The sequence below is a fragment of the Tripterygium wilfordii genome, chromosome 22 (assembly GCF_013401445.1).
Source record: "Tripterygium wilfordii isolate XIE 37 chromosome 22, ASM1340144v1, whole genome shotgun sequence".
NCBI lineage: Eukaryota > Viridiplantae > Streptophyta > Magnoliopsida > Celastrales > Celastraceae > Tripterygium > Tripterygium wilfordii.
This window is the reverse complement of record NC_052253.1, coordinates 2734777-2754750: the sequence shown is the minus strand read 5'-3', so window position 1 is coordinate 2754750 and position 19974 is coordinate 2734777. Positions and strand designations below refer to the sequence as shown.

The window sequence follows — 19974 nt, the reverse complement described above, 5'->3', positions numbered from 1 at the left end:
CCGCTTCTATTAGTAGGTTAAAATTTTTATGAAAAACTCATAACATCCAAATTTTAGCTATTCTTGAGCCTTTTATCCCTGTGGATCAAATTCAAAGTTTAGCCAAAAAGATTAGATTGAATTCCTTTGCTAGTAACTCCTCTGGTAAAATTTGGATGTTTTGGAATGAGACCCTCCCTTTAAAGAGAGCCTATGACCATGATCAGATTCTAACTTTAGAGGCTAATTTAGGTCAAGGTCCTTGCCTTATTTCTGCAGTGTATGCTAAATGCAAAAGGAAAGACGGAATCCCTCTCTGGTCTGAGCTCCAAAATCTCTCTTCTCTAGATATGCCTTGGTGTGTGGGAGGGGATTTTAATGTGGTTCTCTCTCCCTCTGAGAAAAGAGGTCTTACTGGTATTAATAGAGGGGCTGTCAATGACTTCTCTCAAGCCCTTCATCATGCTAATCTCTTTGACTTGGGCTACTCAGGATCTAACTTTACTTGGTCTAATGGAACTTGTTGGTCTAGGATTGATAGGATCTGTGCTAATGGTATTTGGCAATCTTCTTTTGCCTCTACTTTTGTCTCTCACCTTCCTAGAGCTAACTCAGATCATTCCCCAATTTTAATCAAAATGATTCCTATTAATTCTAGCTCCCCCAAACCCTTTAGGTTTCTAAATGCCTGGACCTCTCACATAAATTTTCTTCAGATAGTTAGAAATAGTTGGGATGATCCTATTAAGGGCAGATCAATTAACTTAGTTTGTGAAAAACTAAAAAGATTGAAAAAAGCTCTTCAAGTTTGGAACAAAAACTGTTTTGGCAATATTTTCCAAAAAATAAACTCTGTAGAAAATGATCTTGATCAAATTCAATCTGCTTATGATCATACCCCAACTGCAGCATTAAAAAACTCTTTATTGCAAAAAACTGCAGAGTTCTCAAGTGTTCTTAAACAAGAAGAAATGTTTTGGGAACAAAAAGCTAGGACTAAATGGTGCAAAGAGGGGGATGCTAACACTAAATTTTTTCATGCCTCTGTCAAAGCCCAAAGACAAAAGCTTTTCATTGATAATTTGAAAGACGATAATGGTATTTGGTGCCAAGGTGAAGATCTAGGGAAAGCCATAAATCTCTTCTTTAAGAACCACCTGTCTCTTCCCCAAAATCATCCAAATAAGGATATCACTGATCTTTTTATTCAAAACATTCCTAGGATTGTTTCTCAAGTCGATAATGACTTGCTTGACCAACTCCCCGATCATTCAGAGGTCAAGCAGGCAGTTTTCTCCTTTAATGCTAATAGCAGTCCTGGCCCTGATGGTTTCAATGACCTTTTCTTTCAATCTTGTTGGGATATCATAGGGCATGACATTGTGGATTCCTGTAGGGCTTTCTGGGTGGGTCATAGCCTGCCAAAGGCTTGTACTAGCACATTAATTGTATTGATCCCTAAAGTGCCTCATCCTACTAAAATAACTGAGCTTAGACCTATAAGTCTATGTAGTTTTTTAAACAAAATTTTTTCCAAAATTATGGCTAAGAGATTAGGTAACATTCTGCCTAAAATTATTTCTCCTAACCAATGTGCATTTGTGAAAGATAGAGATATTTCTGACAACATATTACTTGCCCAAGAACTTATTTCCAATTTGAACAAGAGAGTTAGAGGTAATAATATAGTCATCAAGTTGGATATGGCTAAAGCCTTTGACAAAGTTTCCTGGTTTTTTCTTATTCAAATTCTTAGAAAATTAGGTTTTAGTGAATGTTGGATTGATTTAGTTTGGAATCTTATTTCCAATAACTGGTTTTCTATCTTGTTTAATGGCAAACCCACTGGTTTTTTTAAATCAGAGAAAGGCCTAAGACAAGGAGACCCTCTATCTCCTGCTCTATTCATTCTCATGGCTGAGTCTCTTTCAAGAGCCCTGGAAACCTTCCATGCTGCCAATCCTGCTTTTTCTTATTACTCTGGAAGAGAAATTAATGCTATTTCTCACTTGTCTTATGCGGATGACTTGCTCTTGTTTTCTAATGGTTCTAAAAAGGCCATTGAAGGTCTTATGAAAGTCCTTTCTTTATATGAAAAATGTTCTGGCCAACAGATCAACAAAGAAAAAAGTTGCATAATCTTTCCTAAAAAGATGCACCTGTCTAGGATTAACACCCTTCTCCACATCTCTGGTTTTAAAAGAAAAGAGTTGCCTATAGTGTATTTAGGGTGCCCTTTGTCCTGTGATAGGAAAAGAATTGTCATGTATGACAATTTAGTTGAAAAATTTAAATCTCATATTGTGAATTAGAGTACCGCTATGCTCTCTTCAGGAGGAAAACTAATTTTGCTAAAGCATGTCTTGTCTTCCTTCCCTACCTACTTGTTCTCTGTTCTTGATCCCCCTAAAAAAGTCATTAATCATTTGAACTCTATATGTGCTAATTTTCTTTGGGGAAATTCTGAATTTGGCAAAAAACATCATTAGGTTGCTTGGAGGAAAATCACCAGGCCTTATGCTGAGGGTGGTTTAGGTATAAGAAGCTTTGATGTTATGGTGCAAGCTCTAAATTGTAAGTTATGGTGGAAATTCAGGAATTTGAAATCCATGTGGGCTCTCTTTATGAGTCAAAAATTCTGCAGGAATGTTCACCCCTCCATAGTTTCTCCCTTAGGCTCCTTCACTTGGAAAAGAATTTGTAGGGTTAGAAATTTTATGGAAAACAATATGAAATTCATAATTGGGAAAGGTAACATTAACCTATGGAGAGATAACTGGCTAGGGGATGGCCCTATTTCTAATAGGATTGAGATTGATCCTAGTTGGCCCTCTAAGTTGAATAGTTTCATTGTGAATGACAATTGGGACTTTGATAAATTAAATATCCTCATTCCTGATCATCTAGTTCAAGATAGGTAGATATAACTTTCAGATTTCAAATAGGAATGATTTGATGGTTTGGTCTCCTAATGACAATGGTTTGTTCTCTGTTAAGTCTGCCTATGACTCCATGAGAATTCATGATGCTTATTCTGCATTATTTGTTTCTCTCTGGAATGAATTAATCCCTTTAAAAATTTCTTTCTTCATGTGGAGATTGATTCAAAACTCTTTGCCTATGGATGAAGCCTTACTCAAAATAGGTATTCAGTTGGTTTCTAAATGTCAATGTTGTAAAGACCATCCCCAAACTGAATCTCTATTTCATATTTTTGTGGAAAATCCTATTGCAGTTGTTGTGTGGTCCTTCTTTTATAATCTGGTTGGCATGTCCTTTAGAAGTGATCCTATTCATATCATTTTGGCTGATTGGTGGAAATTTAAAAAGAAAAACTCAATCTTAGGTTCTTTGGCTTGTTTAATTCCTGTATGTGTTTGCTGGCAGCTTTGGAAAGCCAGGAACAAGTCTAGATTCGAAGACTTTGGTCTAAAAAGTCATGAGATCACTAATTGTGTCATTGATCAAATTAGATTGATTTTTCAAAGCTCTTGCAAAACTCACCGGGACATTTGCAAAGACACTTTCTTAAATACTCTTTTCAATTTACCTGTGAAGGCTCAAAAGAAAGGCAGGATGACTGTTTTATATTGGAACCCTCCTCCTCATTCTTATGTGAAAATAAACTGTGATGGTAGTGTGCTTGGTCATAATGGTGATGCTGGTGGGGGGTGCTTGTTGAGAGATCACAATGGTCAATTTGTGGCTGGTTTATCTAATTATTATGGTGCTTACTCTATTACTTGGACCGAAATGAAGGCTATTCATGATGGCATCTGCCTTGCTAAATCCCTAGGATTTAATCATATCCAGGTTGAATCTGACTCTTTGGTTGCTATTAACATTCTGTCATCTAACTATCATTGTCCTTGGAAAGTTATTTATATTAAAAGACAGATTGAAGAAAGTTATGGATCTATGGATATCCAGTTTAAGCACATCTTCAGGGAAATCAATGGTTGTGCAGATTTTCTAGCCACAAAGGCTTCCCAAGGTAAGCAATCTAGCTACTTCTACAGATACAACGACCTTCCAGCTCAAGTTAAAGGTATGATATACATTGACTCGATGGGGGTCCCTGTCATGAGACAGATTAACTGCTAATGTTCTATTTTTAGGCTTTTGTCTACCCTTTTGGTTTGTTATTGTTATGGTTTGTTCATTTCCTCCTTGGTGCTTGTTCTCTTGTTCTTTTTGTCCATGGGTTAGGTTTAGTCCCCCCATTGTGAGCCACCGGAGAAGGGCTATTCTTCTCCTCCTTATGAAATAAATTTTCCGGTTTCCTTAAAAAAAAAAAGAAAAAAAAACAAAAGAAAAAAGTGGTGAACACTCCAAAGACAACTACTTTATTTTTTAGTTTTTGGAAACCCTTTGATACTGTTTTTCCTATCGAAAAGATCGTAGGAGACCAATCCAATGCATCTCTTGTCATGGTCCCTAGGAGCATTCTTGGGGGCGATTGACATGGGCGGCTATTCAGGACCCTCGAACCCCTAAAACTCCATATTTTTGAAAAACTATTAGTGTTATATAATAGCCCACACTTATTTAAGTAACACTCAATATTTGGAAAAATAAAATAAAATTAAAGGTCCCATTTTTACAATAGTCCCCAACACTTTTGGTTTTTTCTATCAACCCATATACATCAATAATATTGTTCGATTTCTGTGGATAAATCGGATTCACATAGCTTTACCTTTCTCAAAAAATACTCATCCCAATAACTCTTGATTTTTTGTGCCAACGCTTGTAATTATCAATCAACAATTTGAGTACCGCACGAGTATGCTTTGTTAAATATGTTGACCTGGACGCATGGATGTAACGTCGGGACCTCAGGTCACCACCCTGGTGACCGGAATCCTGAGGCGAGTCTACCCATGGAAGCGGAGGCGCCATTAGCCGTCGTCAGTGGCTAGACAGTGATCGAGTCATGGATGGGACTCAGTGCCCCGATTGATGGTGTTGACCCACTTTGGGTACTTGACCAGTGAGAACAACTTAAGCCCAATTGAAAAGTGTTCGACCCATTTTTGGACTTTTATATCCTCTTATAAGTGTTTAGCCCATTTGAGATATTTAGGCCCAATTTGATAAGTGAGACCATATTTTGAAATTTCTGTGAAATTATCTCTCTATTTGCCTAGTACTCGTTATTTATTTTGTTTTTCGATTCTTACATGCTATTTGTTGAGTCGTAACCGTTCACTCTTTCTAAAACTCCTTTGTGCACGTAGTTAGGCATGCATTGATTTTGGAATCGGGTCGGTAGTGATTTTCGAAATAAATAAATTCATTTTGTAAATCTTTCAAAGTTTACAAACATTATTAAAATATTTGTATGTATTGATTGAAATAAAAAATTATTTAAAAAAGAATTTAAATCAAATAAACATGTCTTGGTTGATTAATTTTTTTGTAGAACCGTGCATTTTATTTGATATGAACATTTTGGATACATGAAAATCATATACATAATATGATTACTGAATAAAGAAATGCTTTTGTTGCTGCCACATCAGGACCCAAACTAACTCTATTATTGTCACGTCAAATTATAATAAAGATTAAATTAAATCAAATAAATTCCAAGCGAAAATGATTTGTATCCCAGCAAATTTTATCCCAGTAATATACCAGTCTATCTGGCAAAGCCGACTAAACATGCCAACCTGGCATTAATTAAAAAAAAATCTTTTTCTTTTTCATTATTTCCCTCTCTTCCTTATCTCTTCTCCCTTCTCCCTTCTCCTCACCTCACGGCCAACTATGGCCTCTTCGCCGTCTGGCCACTGTTCGCGCCACCGTTGGTGCCAAAACAAGCGCCAAGCCATAGGGAAGCTACCTCAGTCCTCCACCGACAGCAATGGCCAAGGTTTTCGCTGGAAAAGCCTACAAAGCTGCGATCCTCCTCTACTTCGAACTGTCAATCCCGCCACCTCCGGCTTCTTCTTTGTACGCCGTCACCGGCGTTGGACTCCCTGAGGTGAGAAACACCTAGCCCAACCCTTCGCCGGCCATAACAATTACCCGAAGTAGACAACCCGTTTTTGACCCGGTTTTTCGTACTGGAAAGAAACCATTACTTGCAAAGTGCTTTCAAACTAGAGACATCGCATAAGACGAATTTCTCTCTGAAAGCTCAAATGCCACAAGCCCCCCAACATAGTAAGTGTTTCTTAGACCTTGAATTTCAGACTCCAATTTCTCATAAAATCCTTCTTTCATGTCCACTCGAGTCTTGAATTTAAGTTTAGGTTTTGCAGATTGTTAAATTCATTAAAAAAAAATTATGCGTAATATATGTGAAATTATTGGCTAATCCATGCTTTGCAAAACCCCACAATCAGTCCCTTAGTTCCCAATTAGTCTCAATCATCATGTTTAGGGCATATAAATCAAAAAACACAAATGACACTAGTAAACCCGTTATTACATTATTTTTTGAATATTGCAGATTATTAGCAAATTGTTTTTTCAGTGTTCGAATCGTTATTACATTATTTTTCAGTGTTTCCATATAGTCATTACATTGCTTTTAGAAACAATGTAATTACTACAAAATAATACATGACATAATGTATTATGTAATACAATTGATCAATTTTAGTTATTTGTCAATAATACATATGTTAAACTTCAAATTTCAATGTTTTTAAAATAAACAATGAAATTTCTAATGATACACATGTAATTACATTGTTTTCATTATGAATATATGAACAAGGATTTATGCTTCTTTGGAAAGTGAATTTAATCTAAATTTCATCTTTTAAGGCCTAATTTCAATGTGCTTTTGAAAACTATTGTAATTTCATTTTTTTAGTATTCAATATTTTTATTACATTGTTTTTAAGTTATCCATATTTTTATTACATTGTTTTCAAAAACAATGTAATTAAGATCGACCTGATAAAATGTATCGACAATGGATCTTGTTGGATAGAGGTTTACATACTGATTCTGAATATGTAATTTTTTTTGAAATCTAACATGTATTTTAATAGATAAAATGTTTTTAAATTTTGTCTTAAAAAAAAGAAAAGTAAAAAAAATAGTGATGTCATCATATGATGTAAGCTTGTGTGAAAAAGAAATTAGACAAAGAAATAGGGGCTTTTTTGTCTTATAAAAAATAACAAGTGGTATACTTTCCAACTCATCAATCCAAATCAGCTTGCCACATAGACTGGTACATTTGCTGAGATGAAAAGTGTTGGGATGTGTATCACCACTGAATTCCAAGTTATGCACTTATACATAAATAACGTCTCTATTTATTATTGTTTTAAATAAAAAAATTAAATAAGATCAAATTGTAGTTAGGGCTTCTTGGCTGCCGTTCACACTCTTCTATTCCCCTATTTATTTCTTTCACGTTTCTTCTCCACTCTTATGCTTTTGCAGTACTCCACGCTTAACGGCTTGTATTCCCTTTGTCTGAAACCGTTGCATCCATTTATATCCCAATTGAGGACATTGCTAGCGAGGGAGTCTGTGTTCGTGGCAAAGCCATGGATAGAAAACTGTACGATCTTACTGCTCGGTGAGTAATTTAGGTTTGATTCCAATGAGGGCTCATGAAATCTTTTATTGATCGATCACGTTATGTTCGTTCTATTTATTTGTGCATTTGTATTTCATATGTATACTCCTAAATGATTATATTAACTATTCAAAATCATGTCTTCCTTGGTTAACGATTTTCTGCTATTTGGTTTATGCTTCCGTCCTGTTCTGATTCCTGCTATTTGGGTGTGTTTTTTCAAAGCTCCTATATTGTTTTCTTTTTCTTGGAGGTTTTTGGGTTCACTTTCAGTGGCAGGCAGTTAGTTACAAACACCATGTGATTTTGATTATTTTGCAGGTTGATCATAGGCAAAATTCATTGTGCTCGCGACTACTGTCATGAAAAAGAGGTAACTCTCTCTTGGTTTTAATTGGTCAAATTACATTTTACATTGTCTGAATTTTATCTAATGTAATGAATGTAAGGGAAGCATTGAAGGTATTGTTTTCTACTGCTGACGTGAAGCGAATTGAGATGTTCATCACATCTAGGCTCCAGTATCGGTTTTGGCACTGATTGTAGGTTTACAATTACATGACCTTTTATTTTGATAATTTTGAATCCATAAGTTTGGGTTAGAGCTATTTTCTGTGTTTATAGGAGCTTTATCATGCCTGGTGCAATCACTGGACATGTCTTTGGATATTGGTAGGCACAACATGGCTACAAGATATATTACAAGGAAAATCCACAGCAGATTTATAAAGACAATATAAACTTTTCACTTTTTTAGTATTTTATAGAGCCAATGATTTTCTTGGTTTGCAAATTATTCCACGGGTGATTAGGGTCTTCCCCTCTCCTGCATTTGTGCTTCTTCAAGCACTAAGATCTGCATCTGGTTAAGTGCCCCTTCTATCTTTGTCAATTGCGTGCCCCTTTAGTTTTCCCAAAATTACAATCTGTTTCAATCAGTTAGAGAATAATTATACTCGCCTCGACTCTTAACGTAGGAAGTTATAACCTTTACAGGTGCAACAATCATGCACCAGAAAATGTATCAAAGGCTCTAGCAAAAAGTTCAGACAACCTGCACCACGCATTGTCTCAAACCTTGTGTGCTTCTTTCACAAACGGTTAGAAGTTTGTCAATTTTCATGATAGAAAATTGAGAGAAAGTTAGGGACAATTAACCGAAAGGACCAATTTTCATAATACAAACCTCAAACCTCATGCATACCGTTTATTCACAATGACGATCTGAGCTGGAAGACCTCTACCAAAGTTTATAACTCAAAAAAAATCAGTAGAACGATATTGTCACGTGTGGAAAATAATTTGGAAATTTTTTTCAGACTAATCTAACCTCCATTTGGTTGTTTTCCATGGGCACAATTTTTTTAAAACCAAAGAAAAAAACAATCTGAATAATTATAATTGCATATGCTTTCATCACGAAAATTGAATACGTACACTACATTTATACTACAATATAATTTAAAAGTAAAATTACACGCCGCGCAAGCATAACCCCTAGTTTAATTAAAATTCAAACATCATTGTTGTTGGATTGATTGGTTGTCGAATTGGTTTGTTGCATGTTTTGTTGGTTCTTGTTTATAATAACTAAATTAGTGATTGAGTTATTTTCCGATGATTGGTTAGGTACACACCATCATAAGACGTCATGACGGTTTAGAATAGCCCATTAAGTTCAATCATAGGGCCCAAGCATTAAAGGCCTTCCAAAGAATTTGCATGAGGTACCTGCAAATTAAAAGAAAAAGGAGACGAAGTATTGAAAACCCTTCTGGTACCAAGCGTAGGATTTGAATGAACACAATGACTCTATTAACTAATCAATTCAAATTGACCCATAATTCCCTTTGTTTTAAGTAAACAAACTAAAACACCTCCTTCTTACTGGTATTTAGATTAAGGTATCACAACCCATTTTATTTTTTTTTCCAAACAACATGTGGTTCTCACAATGGGTGGAATCAAGGAAAAACAAGAAGTACACAGATCTTAATTATTCCCATATAATATATGGAGATAATGTTTCATAACTTACAAAATATAGTATATTCTACGAAAGTAGCGGTGATTCATTATAACCTAAATACACACACTTGGTTAAGGTAGAGGGAAGTTTATCATATCAACCCCCCTGCACTTAGCATAACCATGTGGACAATCTATAGCAACACCACTCGGCTTGAAGCATACTCGGACCTCAGAGAGTTGCAAGAATCCATTGGCGTCCTCATTGCAGCGAATTTGAACTCTCTTTCCCCCTCCAGCATTACTAATATTATTTCTGATGTGGCGTGCAAGATATGCTTCTTCTTCATTGTTAGGAGTAATGCTTGCTGTTTCATGTGAGAAAATACGTACATGTAAAGATTAAGATTAATGCCACTCACTAATCAAATTCTTTCACCTTAATTGATTATGGATGTACTGTTATTTTAAGGTAAAACAAAAAAAAACACAGATAAACCATGTATGATTGAGTAGTTTAAGAGAAGACTAAGAAAAAAATTCAAGGATATCCATAGTCGATATTTCTGCAGAAATTTCATCTTCATATATATATATATATATACTTACCATAATCGAGTATCAGAAGAAGATTGACCCTCCTCACAAAAGCTAAGGCCATGTTGAAAAAATATGAAGGATGATCAGCATAGTCAAAACACTTGCCGTGTTTCTTATATTGTTTTCGCCATTGTTGTAGATTCATTTCCACCCAATTGTTGAACACAACATCCATCCAATACATATTCAGTTCATCTAGTATCGATTCAGATTCTAGGTAATCGAGCTGTTTACAGGGATAAGAACATAAAACATAACTGTTAGCTATAGAGTTGAAGATGCATATATAAAAGGAAATAGAGAAGATATATATATATATATATATATATATATATGTACTTACATCAATATCATCTTCATCCATGGGTTGGATATCAGTGCATCCATGATCTTCATCATACGGAGGAACAATAGTTTCAGGATTATACATTGGAAAGAGACCATGGATTGTGAAATTTACTACTATTGGTTCTTGACAAGAACTCTGACCAGTATTACAATATGATGGTGGCCATTTCATGGCGATCTTGAAGAAGTCATATTTTCTAGCTGCTAGTGCTTTTGCGTCGAATACAAATGAGACGACCATGATTGCAAGAAAGCAAATATTGATACCGCCGATTGAAAATCTTCTCGCCATTTCTCACCAAACAAAGAGCTAGCTCCCAGCTAATATGTTCATAGCTCCTAACTATATATTCATTTTTTTTTCTTTTTGGTTTAGAAAATTATTTTTTTAAATGCTAAGTCCCACATGGATATGGTGGTTCATATTTTTCTAATATTTCTCTTATATATATGTATATTGTAGCCGGAGAGGAACTTTGTTCTGTTCATTTTCTTAATGAAACTACAAATATGAAAATACAATTTGCGAAGGTAAACGATAACAGTTTCATAGATTACTCTTATGCAATATTAGCTGGAGATAGAGATGAGATTACAAGTAGTGAAGAAGGCTCCAAAGTCATGAACTCTTTTGATTCTTTTTCTCTTTGTCTGTCTCATGAACTCTTTTGATTCTTTGTCTGTCTGATTCTTTTTCTCTTTGTCTGTCTAAGAGATGGAAAGAACAATCCAATGTATATATACCTCGTCATCATCCATAGCTCTTTTCGTGTTTTTTTTCAGCCAACCCTTGCAATTGTAGCTCTTTTTGTGTTTTTTTTCAGCCAACCCTTGCAATTATCAATCAATGATTTAAGGGCCGAATTTTATTTATATCACAATTATATGGTTTTTGTTTCGGCAAAATATAACATTTGGTGTTGACCCACTTTGGGTACTCAGACCCGTGAGATTAACAGCTTTTGTCCAATTGAAAATTTTTTGGCCCAATTTGATAAGTGATGTATACTCAGGCCTAAGCCCGGCAATAGGATTAAGGCCTAACTAATTCACTAGAAAACCGATTTGTTAGTGTTAGGTTTGCAGACACCTATATATTATAACTTGGCATCTGATACCACCGATGTGGGATTCACATAAATAAGTTTCACCACATTTTGATTTTGACCCATTAATTGAACTGGGCTGAATTTGAAATAGTACCAATTGGTAAGATTTTAGTCCATTTTTGAAATGTGGATCATTGATTTGAAAGGTTTTGGCCATATTGCATAATTTAGCCCATGTTCTTGCTTTGAAAGATTCATGTGAAATTTTATCCCTATTTGGCTAGTACTCGTTATTCATTTTGTTTTTCGACTCTTAAATTCTAGTTGTTGAGTCGTATCCATTCACTCTTGCTAAAACTCATTTCTGCATGTAGTTAGGCATGTATTGATTTTGGAATAGGGTCGGTAGTGATTTTTCAAATAAATAAATTCATTTTTTTAAATCTTTCAAGCATTAATAGCCCAGCAAGTTCAATCATATCATAGGGCCCAAACATTAAATGCCTTCGAAAGAATTTGCACTGAGGTACATGCAAAATAAAAGAAAAGGGAGGCCGAGTATTGACAGACACCAAAGTGTGTGTGTACTTACCCCAAGTGTAGGGTATCGTCAAGTAATAAACCGGTGAGTCCGGTATCGATCCACGAGGAAGCAATGCAAATTTGAAGTGAATGATATGCAAATGACTAGCTAACACTACTAAACACAAGGAATATCAAATAAAAGCAAGTAAAAGAAATGGGCCGAATGACTCGGTAGCATGAGCGATTTTGTAATCAAAGTAAGCACAAATTGGATTTAAAACAATTAATTAAAAACCTAGTCTCTAGTCCGTCCCGGTGGCTACTCGGTTCTCATACTCAAGGCATCATTGCAAACACACACAACCTTACACAATGCATTGTGTGATACTATCAATCATACATATGCAAAGAGAATTGGGTTATAAGACTTCAATTCATACATGTAGGCCATCGGGTCTCTTAATCTACGATGAACGCAAAGGGATAAGCACCTAATGTTATGAATTAATGTTCCGCCTTGGGGCTTGGCTTGGCTAACACCCTAGTTTCACACTCAAAGATCAATTAACCATAACTCTCCCATGCACATTCCTAATTTAACCCAAAACTCCATCATCAATACACATAATTAATAGCTATGCAATGAAAATCTCAATTAATTAAGGAAATCATGCAATGGGTTTAACAATTCTCAATTAAACACATTAGATGCAATCCCTAGACTAGACAATCCGAAAATACCATCAATATGTCATTTCCATAGATCCAATCACACAACTATCACGAAATTAAAAGAGAAAAATCGAAACTACGATTCTTTGAACATACCTTGAGTAATCGAAACCGAGCATCCACCATTTGGGACTAGAAACTAGAAAGGGAACTTAGCCACTCATCATAATGGGTATAAACATCAATTTTATAGATGAAAATCAATGTTTACAAACAAAATCACGAAAAACCAAGAAAAACTTAGAGAGAGAAGTCGAGAGAAAACAATGGAGGCAAGAAGTTGGAGAGGAGATGAATTGTGTGAAGGAAGAAGAAATCTTAGGGTTTTCTCCTCCTTTTACCATTGAAAATACCTAACTGCCCTTATACAAACGTTCCCCATTGGTTATATACATGATTTACCCCAAATGCCCTTGAAATGTTGTGCAGGAAAATTGCAGTTCCGCGGTGGTGTCCGGACACTTCATGCGTCCATCAACTTTGAAGCCTCTGTCGGTAAGTGTCCGGACACCTTGGGAAGTGTCCCGACACCTCACAGCAAAAAGTGCCCAAAAAGTGCTCCAACTTGCCCGAACAAGGTCCGATTCCTACAAAACCAAGGGGAAACATTTGTAAGTGTAAAATTAAGCTAAAATGCAATCAAATACATTAACTAAGTGCTAGAACATCCTAATTAAAGGACACTAGAACCTCAAAATAGAGGTCCAATCAAGTATTGCAGTGAATTTGAGCTCTTTTTCCCCCATCATAACTAATATTATTAGCGATGTAGGATGCAAGATATCCTTCAGTATTGCGAGGAATAATTCTTGTTGTTTAATGTGAGAAAATACATGTAAAGATTAAGAATGCCTATGATTGAGTAGTTTAGGAGAAGACTAAGAAAAAAATTCAAGGATATCCATATATAGTCGATATTTCTGTTAATTGGAAAGCAATAAGTTTTTTTTTTAGACAACAAATACACATGCACAAGGCTTCCACAGTAAGCAGAATCAGTGACAAACAAAATATACATAGACTTTATTCCTACATAATATATGAAAACACTGTTTCATAACTTACAAAATATGGGACATTTTATGGACGTACCGGTGGTTCAAAGCACTATCTATTATTATAATCTAATACACACACTTGACTAAGGAAGAGGGAAGTTTATCATATCATTCTCGGTGCAGTCAGTGTAACCATGTTCGCAAGGTATAGCAACACCATTCGGCTTGAAGCATATTTGGACCTCAGAGAGTTGCAAGACTTTATTGGCGTCCTCGTTGCAGCGAATTTGAACTCTCTTTCCCCCAGCACTGCTAATATTACCAGCGATGTAGGATGCAAGATATCCTTCTCTATTGCGATGAGTAATTCTTGCTGTTTAATGTGAGAAAATACATGTAAAGATTAAGAATGCCACTTACTAATCAAATTCTTTCACCTTAATCGATTATGGACGCGTCGCTATTTCAACGTAAAACAAAAACACAGGTAAACCATGTATGATTGAGTAGTTTAAGAAAAATCAAGAAAAAAAAAATTCTAGGATATCTATAGTCGAAGTCGAAAATCCCAACCCTACTCACTTCCATGATAAGGTTTGTTTTGAGTTTACCAATTCTCGTTGATACTTCGCGCCCTCACAGCTTTGTTCCTCCCTAGACCATCATACTTAATGGTACTTGGTAGGGCTATTCGAAAAACCCACCAAAACAGAAACCAACCTAAACCGAAATGATTGGTCGGTTTTTTATAATACAAAGTTGCACATTTCTCCATTAAAAATCGAATCGAACAGACAAAAAACCGACCGTTTGATAGGTTATTTTCATGTTAAAAAACCCCAAAAAACCGATCTAAACAGACCGCGAACACCCCTAGTACTTGGGCCCATGAGAAGAAACCTCATAAATGTGAGAGGGGGCTAGTTTATATAATAAACCCATATCACTAGGCTTGGCCAAGCGAAGTGGGACATATGAATTTGTAACAGTCTATGTTTCTGTAAGAATTTTAAAATTCCTTTTTGCAGATTATTATCACTTTATATATACTTACCATCGTCGAGTATCTGAAGAAGATTGACCCTCCTTATAAAATCTAAGGCAATGTTGAAATAGTATAAAGGATGATCAGGATAGTCAAAACACTTGCCGTGTCTCCAAAATTGTCTTCGCCAAAGTGCTAGATTCATTCTCACCCAATTGTCGTACACAACATCCAGCCAATACATATTCATTTCATCTAGTATCGATCGTAGGTAATCGAGCTGTTGACACGGACAATAACATAAAGATAATTGTCAGCTATCTATCATTAGATCGAGTTGAAGATGCATAAAAGGAAAGAGACAAAAACTAAAACTGATATATATATATTAAAGAGCTTTGAGCATATGATTTTACTTAATCAAAGGAGAGGAGATACAGTTGATATATACATGATGTTGCAACGGCTATATGGACAGACTAGCTAAGACAGAGACATGGGTAGGACATGTGTAAACTAAAGTAAAGACATAGGTAGGACAGAGGTGACAGAGATTCCTGACACAAACATATCCGTTGGAGTGTAAATTAAAGGAATCCAAAGACATGTGTCTCTACAGAGTTGTATCTGCTTGGGCTTGGGCTTTGATATGATTCTTGATGTTGGGCTTTATATGATTCTTGATGTTGGGCTTGTTACTCTCCTTATTCTCCTCATTACCATCCCGCAAGATTGGTGGACCCTCTGAGACACCAATCTTGGATCTGAGTTGAGTAAAGCGAGTGCGGAGGAGAGACTTGGTTAGAAGATCAGCAAGTTGATCGTAAGTGGAAATTTTGTGAACTTGAATGGCCCCTTGATTTACCAGAGACCGTACAAAGTGCAGGTCCACTTTGATGTGTTTCATACGTGAGTGAAGAACTGGATTGATGCTTAAGCGGGTGGCACCTTGATTGTCACAATATAGAATAGGAGTTGATGGTATAGGACAACGAAGGTCATGAAGAAGGTGTTTGAGCCAGATAACTTCAGAGGCCGTGGATGCCAAGGCACGATATTCAGCTTCGGTAGATGATCGAGCAATTGCACGTTGTTTGTGGGAGCGCCAGGAGATAGGCGTGTTGCCCAGAAAAATGATGTACGCCGAAGTGGATGAACTATCATCAGGATGACCAGCCCAATCGGAGTCAGAGAACGCGAGTAGTGGAAGCTTGGCTGATTTGTGAATAGTGATGCCATGATGCAGAGAGCCATTGAGGTAACGAAGAACGCGTTTGACAAGGGACCAGTGAATATCCGTGGGTTTGTTCATGAATTGAGCAAGGCGATTGACTGCGAAACTGACATCGGGACGAGTAATGCTTAGGTACTGCAGACTGCCAACCACCTGCCGATATTGTGTTGGGTTAGGTAAGGGAGAGCCATCAGCGATACTGGTAGAAAAATGGGCCGGGAGAGGTGTATGAACCGGCTTGGCACCAGACATATCCGTTCGATCAAGAAGGTCTCGGATATACTTTTGTTGCGAGAGGAATAATCCATCAGGTAGTGGGAGGACTTCAACACCAAGAAAATAAGACAAGGTACCCAATTCTTTGAGAGAGAAGTGGTGTGCCAGATCTTGAGTAACTCTGTGAAGAATTTGAGAATTGGAGCTAGTTAGGATCAAATCATCTACATAAATTAAAACATACATAATATGATGAGTTGTATTGAGTATGAAAAGAGATGGGTCAGCATGAGAGTTTATAAAACCAAGCCTGAGAAGGCAAGAGCTGAGAGCGAGGAACCATGCACGGGGCGCTTGTTTTAAACCATAGATGCTTTTGTGAAGACGGCATAGATAGTCTGGATGTTTGGAATCTTCATAACCTTTGGGTTGTTTCATATGAACAACTTCCTGTAAAGAACCATTAAGAAAAGCATTATTAACGTCCAAATGGTGTAATGGCCACTGGTTTGAGATGGCAATGGTAAGAACAACTCTTATGGTAGCTGGTTTGATGACTGGACTAAACGTATTGTGATAGTCCAGGCCTTCACGCTGGGTGTATCCTTGGGCCACGAGACGGGCCTTATATCGGGCAACAGACCCATCTGGGTTTTGCTTGATGCGGAAGATCCACTTGGATCCTATGAGCCTGATACTGGGGTCGGGTGGAACTAAGGTCCAAGTTCCATGTTGTTGCAAGGCTGCCATTTCTTGGTCCATGGCATGCTTCCAATGTGGATTAGAGAGAGCACTTTTGACTGATTTTGGTTCAGGAGAGGGAGAAATAGGATGAGCTGTGGCTAGATTAAGTGATTTGGGTTTGAATATTTTATTCATGGCACGAGTGGTCATACGATGGGTGCGATCTGGAGGAGGTGAATTCTGATGAGTAGTGATTTGTGTGGTAGGTAGGTGGGCTGATGGAGATGATGTATCTGAGGGGGATGGAGAGGTTGTAGTAGGCTGGAGCGGTGGAGGTGATGTGTTAGTGGGGAGGAGTGGGTCACATAAAGGAGAGAAAGGAAGGTTACTAGGTGGAAGAACGACCAAGGAAGGGCTAGAAGAAGGAGTAGGAAGTTCAGAACTAAAAACGGAAGTGGAGAACTCAGATTCATGAAAAGAGGGAAACTCGGACTCTCGAAAAATTACATGACGAGAGAGGAAGACACGATGGGTCTTGGGGTCAAAACACTTGTAAGAACTTTGAGATGTAGAGTATCCCACAAAAATACAGGGGGTAGATCGGGGTTGAAGTTTGTGTGTAGTGTAAGGTCGAAGGCAGGGAAAACATATGCAACCAAATACTTTGAGTTTAAGATAATTGGGAGGTTGGTGAAAAAGAAGTTCATAAGGAGATTTGGGAGATGAATGTGAGAGTGGTTGTCGATTGACTAAATAGGTTGCAGTTTGAAACGCGAAAGACCAGAAGGAAAATGGAAGGTTAGCAGCGGAGAGAATGGTACGAGCTGTTTCGGTGAGATGTCGATGCTTGCGCTCTGCAAGAGCAATGTGTTGGGGTGTATGAGGAGGAGATTGATACCAACTAATACCCTCCTGAACTAAGTAAGCTTTCAATTTTTGAAACTCCCCACCATTATCAGTGTATAGTGATTTGATAGGATGTTGAAATTGTTTTTCAACAATATGTCTAAATTGAATGAAAACAGAGTGCACGGAGGATTTGTGAGTGATAGGAAATAACCATGAATAGCGAGTAAAGTGATCGACAAATATGACATAGTATGTGAAACCATCAATAGATTTGAGGGGGGCAGGGCCCCAAACATCACTGTAAAGAATTTGTAAAGGAGCTTTACTGGTAACTGAGGATACACCAAAGGATAACTTATGACTTTTATTCAAATCACAAGGAGTACAAGATGAAGGGAGCAGAGTCTCATTTGAGGAACACGGTAGTTGAGCAGTACGCATAATAGTAGACAAAAGTTTACTAGAGGGATGGCCTAGGCGATGATGCCATCCTGTTGAAGTCATTTTGGAATTGGAAGGTGGAGAGACAGTAGCAACATTGCAAGAGTAAGAGGTAGAATCGAGGTGATACAAGCCATCAGTGCATTTGCCTAGAGCCATAGTGCGTCCCGTAGCTTGATCCTTTATGACACAATGAAAAGGAAAAAATTCAACATAAACATTATTTTGTTTAGTAAGTTCATGCACAGAGAGTAAGTGTTTATTAATAAGACGAACACATAGTGTTTGGTGGGCGTGAAGGGGGCGTGGAGTAGTGTGAATTCGTGTTGTACCAGTGTGAGAGATGGGCAAACCTGTACCATCACCAATGAACACTGAGTCTGAACCATCATATTCAGCCGGGTTTTGAATGTTCTGCAGATCTGGGGTCATGGAATGACTAGCACCAAAATCAAGTAACCACTGTCGATGATGTGGAGGATGAGAGGTAGGGCCTGTAGTGGAATGAGCAAAATTTATTGAAGGTTGACCAGTTGCTGGTGAGACATTGTTGGCATAATATTTCAATTTCCGGCATTTATTAGCAGGATGGCCTGGTTTGCCACACAATTGACAGACCAGTCGAGGTGGACCGCGACCATATCCTCGGCCGCCACTAGAGTTGGAACGAGTGTTATTGTTCCAGTTGTTATTGCGTTGCCCATTCCACTGTGACCGACCACCTCTGCCATGAGACCGAGAATCATGAGAGTTGGTTTGGACTTGATGAACATTTGCAGTGGTGAGGTTGGTTGTTTGGGCAGAAGTTAGTTTGGACACAAAAAGTTCATGAGCAACCAAGACATCTTGAAGTTCCTCAAACGTGAAGGGAGTCTCGCGAGTTCGAATGGATCCAACTATGCCCATATATTCTTCACTGAGACCTTCAAGGATATAAAGAGTGAGATCATCATTTGAAACTGGATGATCTATTAAAGCAAGTTCATCAGACAAATGTTTCACACTTTGCATATACTCGGACATTGTTTTGCCTCCTTTTCGACAGTGAGTGAGTTGAGACTTGAGCTGGAGCACTCTGGATCTGGAGGAATTCGCATACAGAGAATGAACCTTGGTCCAAGCAGTAGCACTGGATTTAACATCGCCAATAAGCGGTAGAACTGCACCATCAATAGAAGCCACGATGGCCAACAATATAAATTGATCTTGACTCTTCCATAAATGGTAAGAGGTAGCAAGAGCATCATCAGTATTGGTAGAAGAAGGTTCTGCTGGACAGGGAAGTGTGCCATCAACGTAGCCAACCAAGTTGTATGCACGAAGCAAAGAGAGAATCTGTAACCTCCAGGAGATGAAATTTGTTGATGTAAGTTTGAGAGGTATAGCAGAGATGGCCTGGACAGTGACTGTAGAGGACTTGCCAGAGATCGGAATCACGATAGCAGTAGACTGGGAAGGAGGAGCAGCCATGGCTGGGTTTGGAGAAATTTTTTTTTTTTTTTTTTTTTTGACTCGTTAGAGTGCTACGGCTCCGATACCATAAAGAGCTTTGAGCATATGATTTTACTTAATCAAAGGAGAGGAGATACAGTTGATATATACATGATGTTGCAACGGCTATATGGACAGACTAGCTAAGACAGAGACATGGGTAGGACATGTGTAAACTAAAGTAAAGACATAGGTAGGACAGAGGTGACAGAGATTCCTGACACAAACATATCCGTTGGAGTGTAAACTAAAGGAATCCAAAGACATGTGTCTCTACAGAGTTGTATCTGCTTTGGCTTGGGCTTTGATATGATTCTTGATGTTGG

The 19974-nt window shown here is 37.5% G+C and overlaps 2 protein-coding genes across 2 annotated transcripts; both read right to left on the bottom strand.

Annotated features, from left to right (window-relative positions):
* Positions 1 to 8533: 8533 nt before the first annotated feature.
* Positions 8534 to 10736, bottom strand: LOC119991371 (extracellular ribonuclease LE-like). Its single transcript, XM_038837736.1, has 5 exons — positions 10440 to 10736; positions 10106 to 10322; positions 9669 to 9864; positions 8733 to 8768; positions 8534 to 8582 (listed from the first exon to the last, which is right to left on the bottom strand). Exons 1-5 carry the CDS (start codon positions 10734 to 10736, stop codon positions 8534 to 8536), a joined length of 795 nt encoding a protein of 264 aa, XP_038693664.1.
* Positions 10737 to 13891: 3155 nt separating this feature from the next.
* Positions 13892 to 14983, bottom strand: LOC119991370 (intracellular ribonuclease LX-like). The gene is made up of 2 exons (XM_038837735.1): positions 14803 to 14983; positions 13892 to 14121 (listed from the first exon to the last, which is right to left on the bottom strand). Exons 1-2 carry the CDS (start codon positions 14981 to 14983, stop codon positions 13892 to 13894), a joined length of 411 nt encoding a protein of 136 aa, XP_038693663.1.
* Positions 14984 to 19974: the final 4991 nt, after the last annotated feature.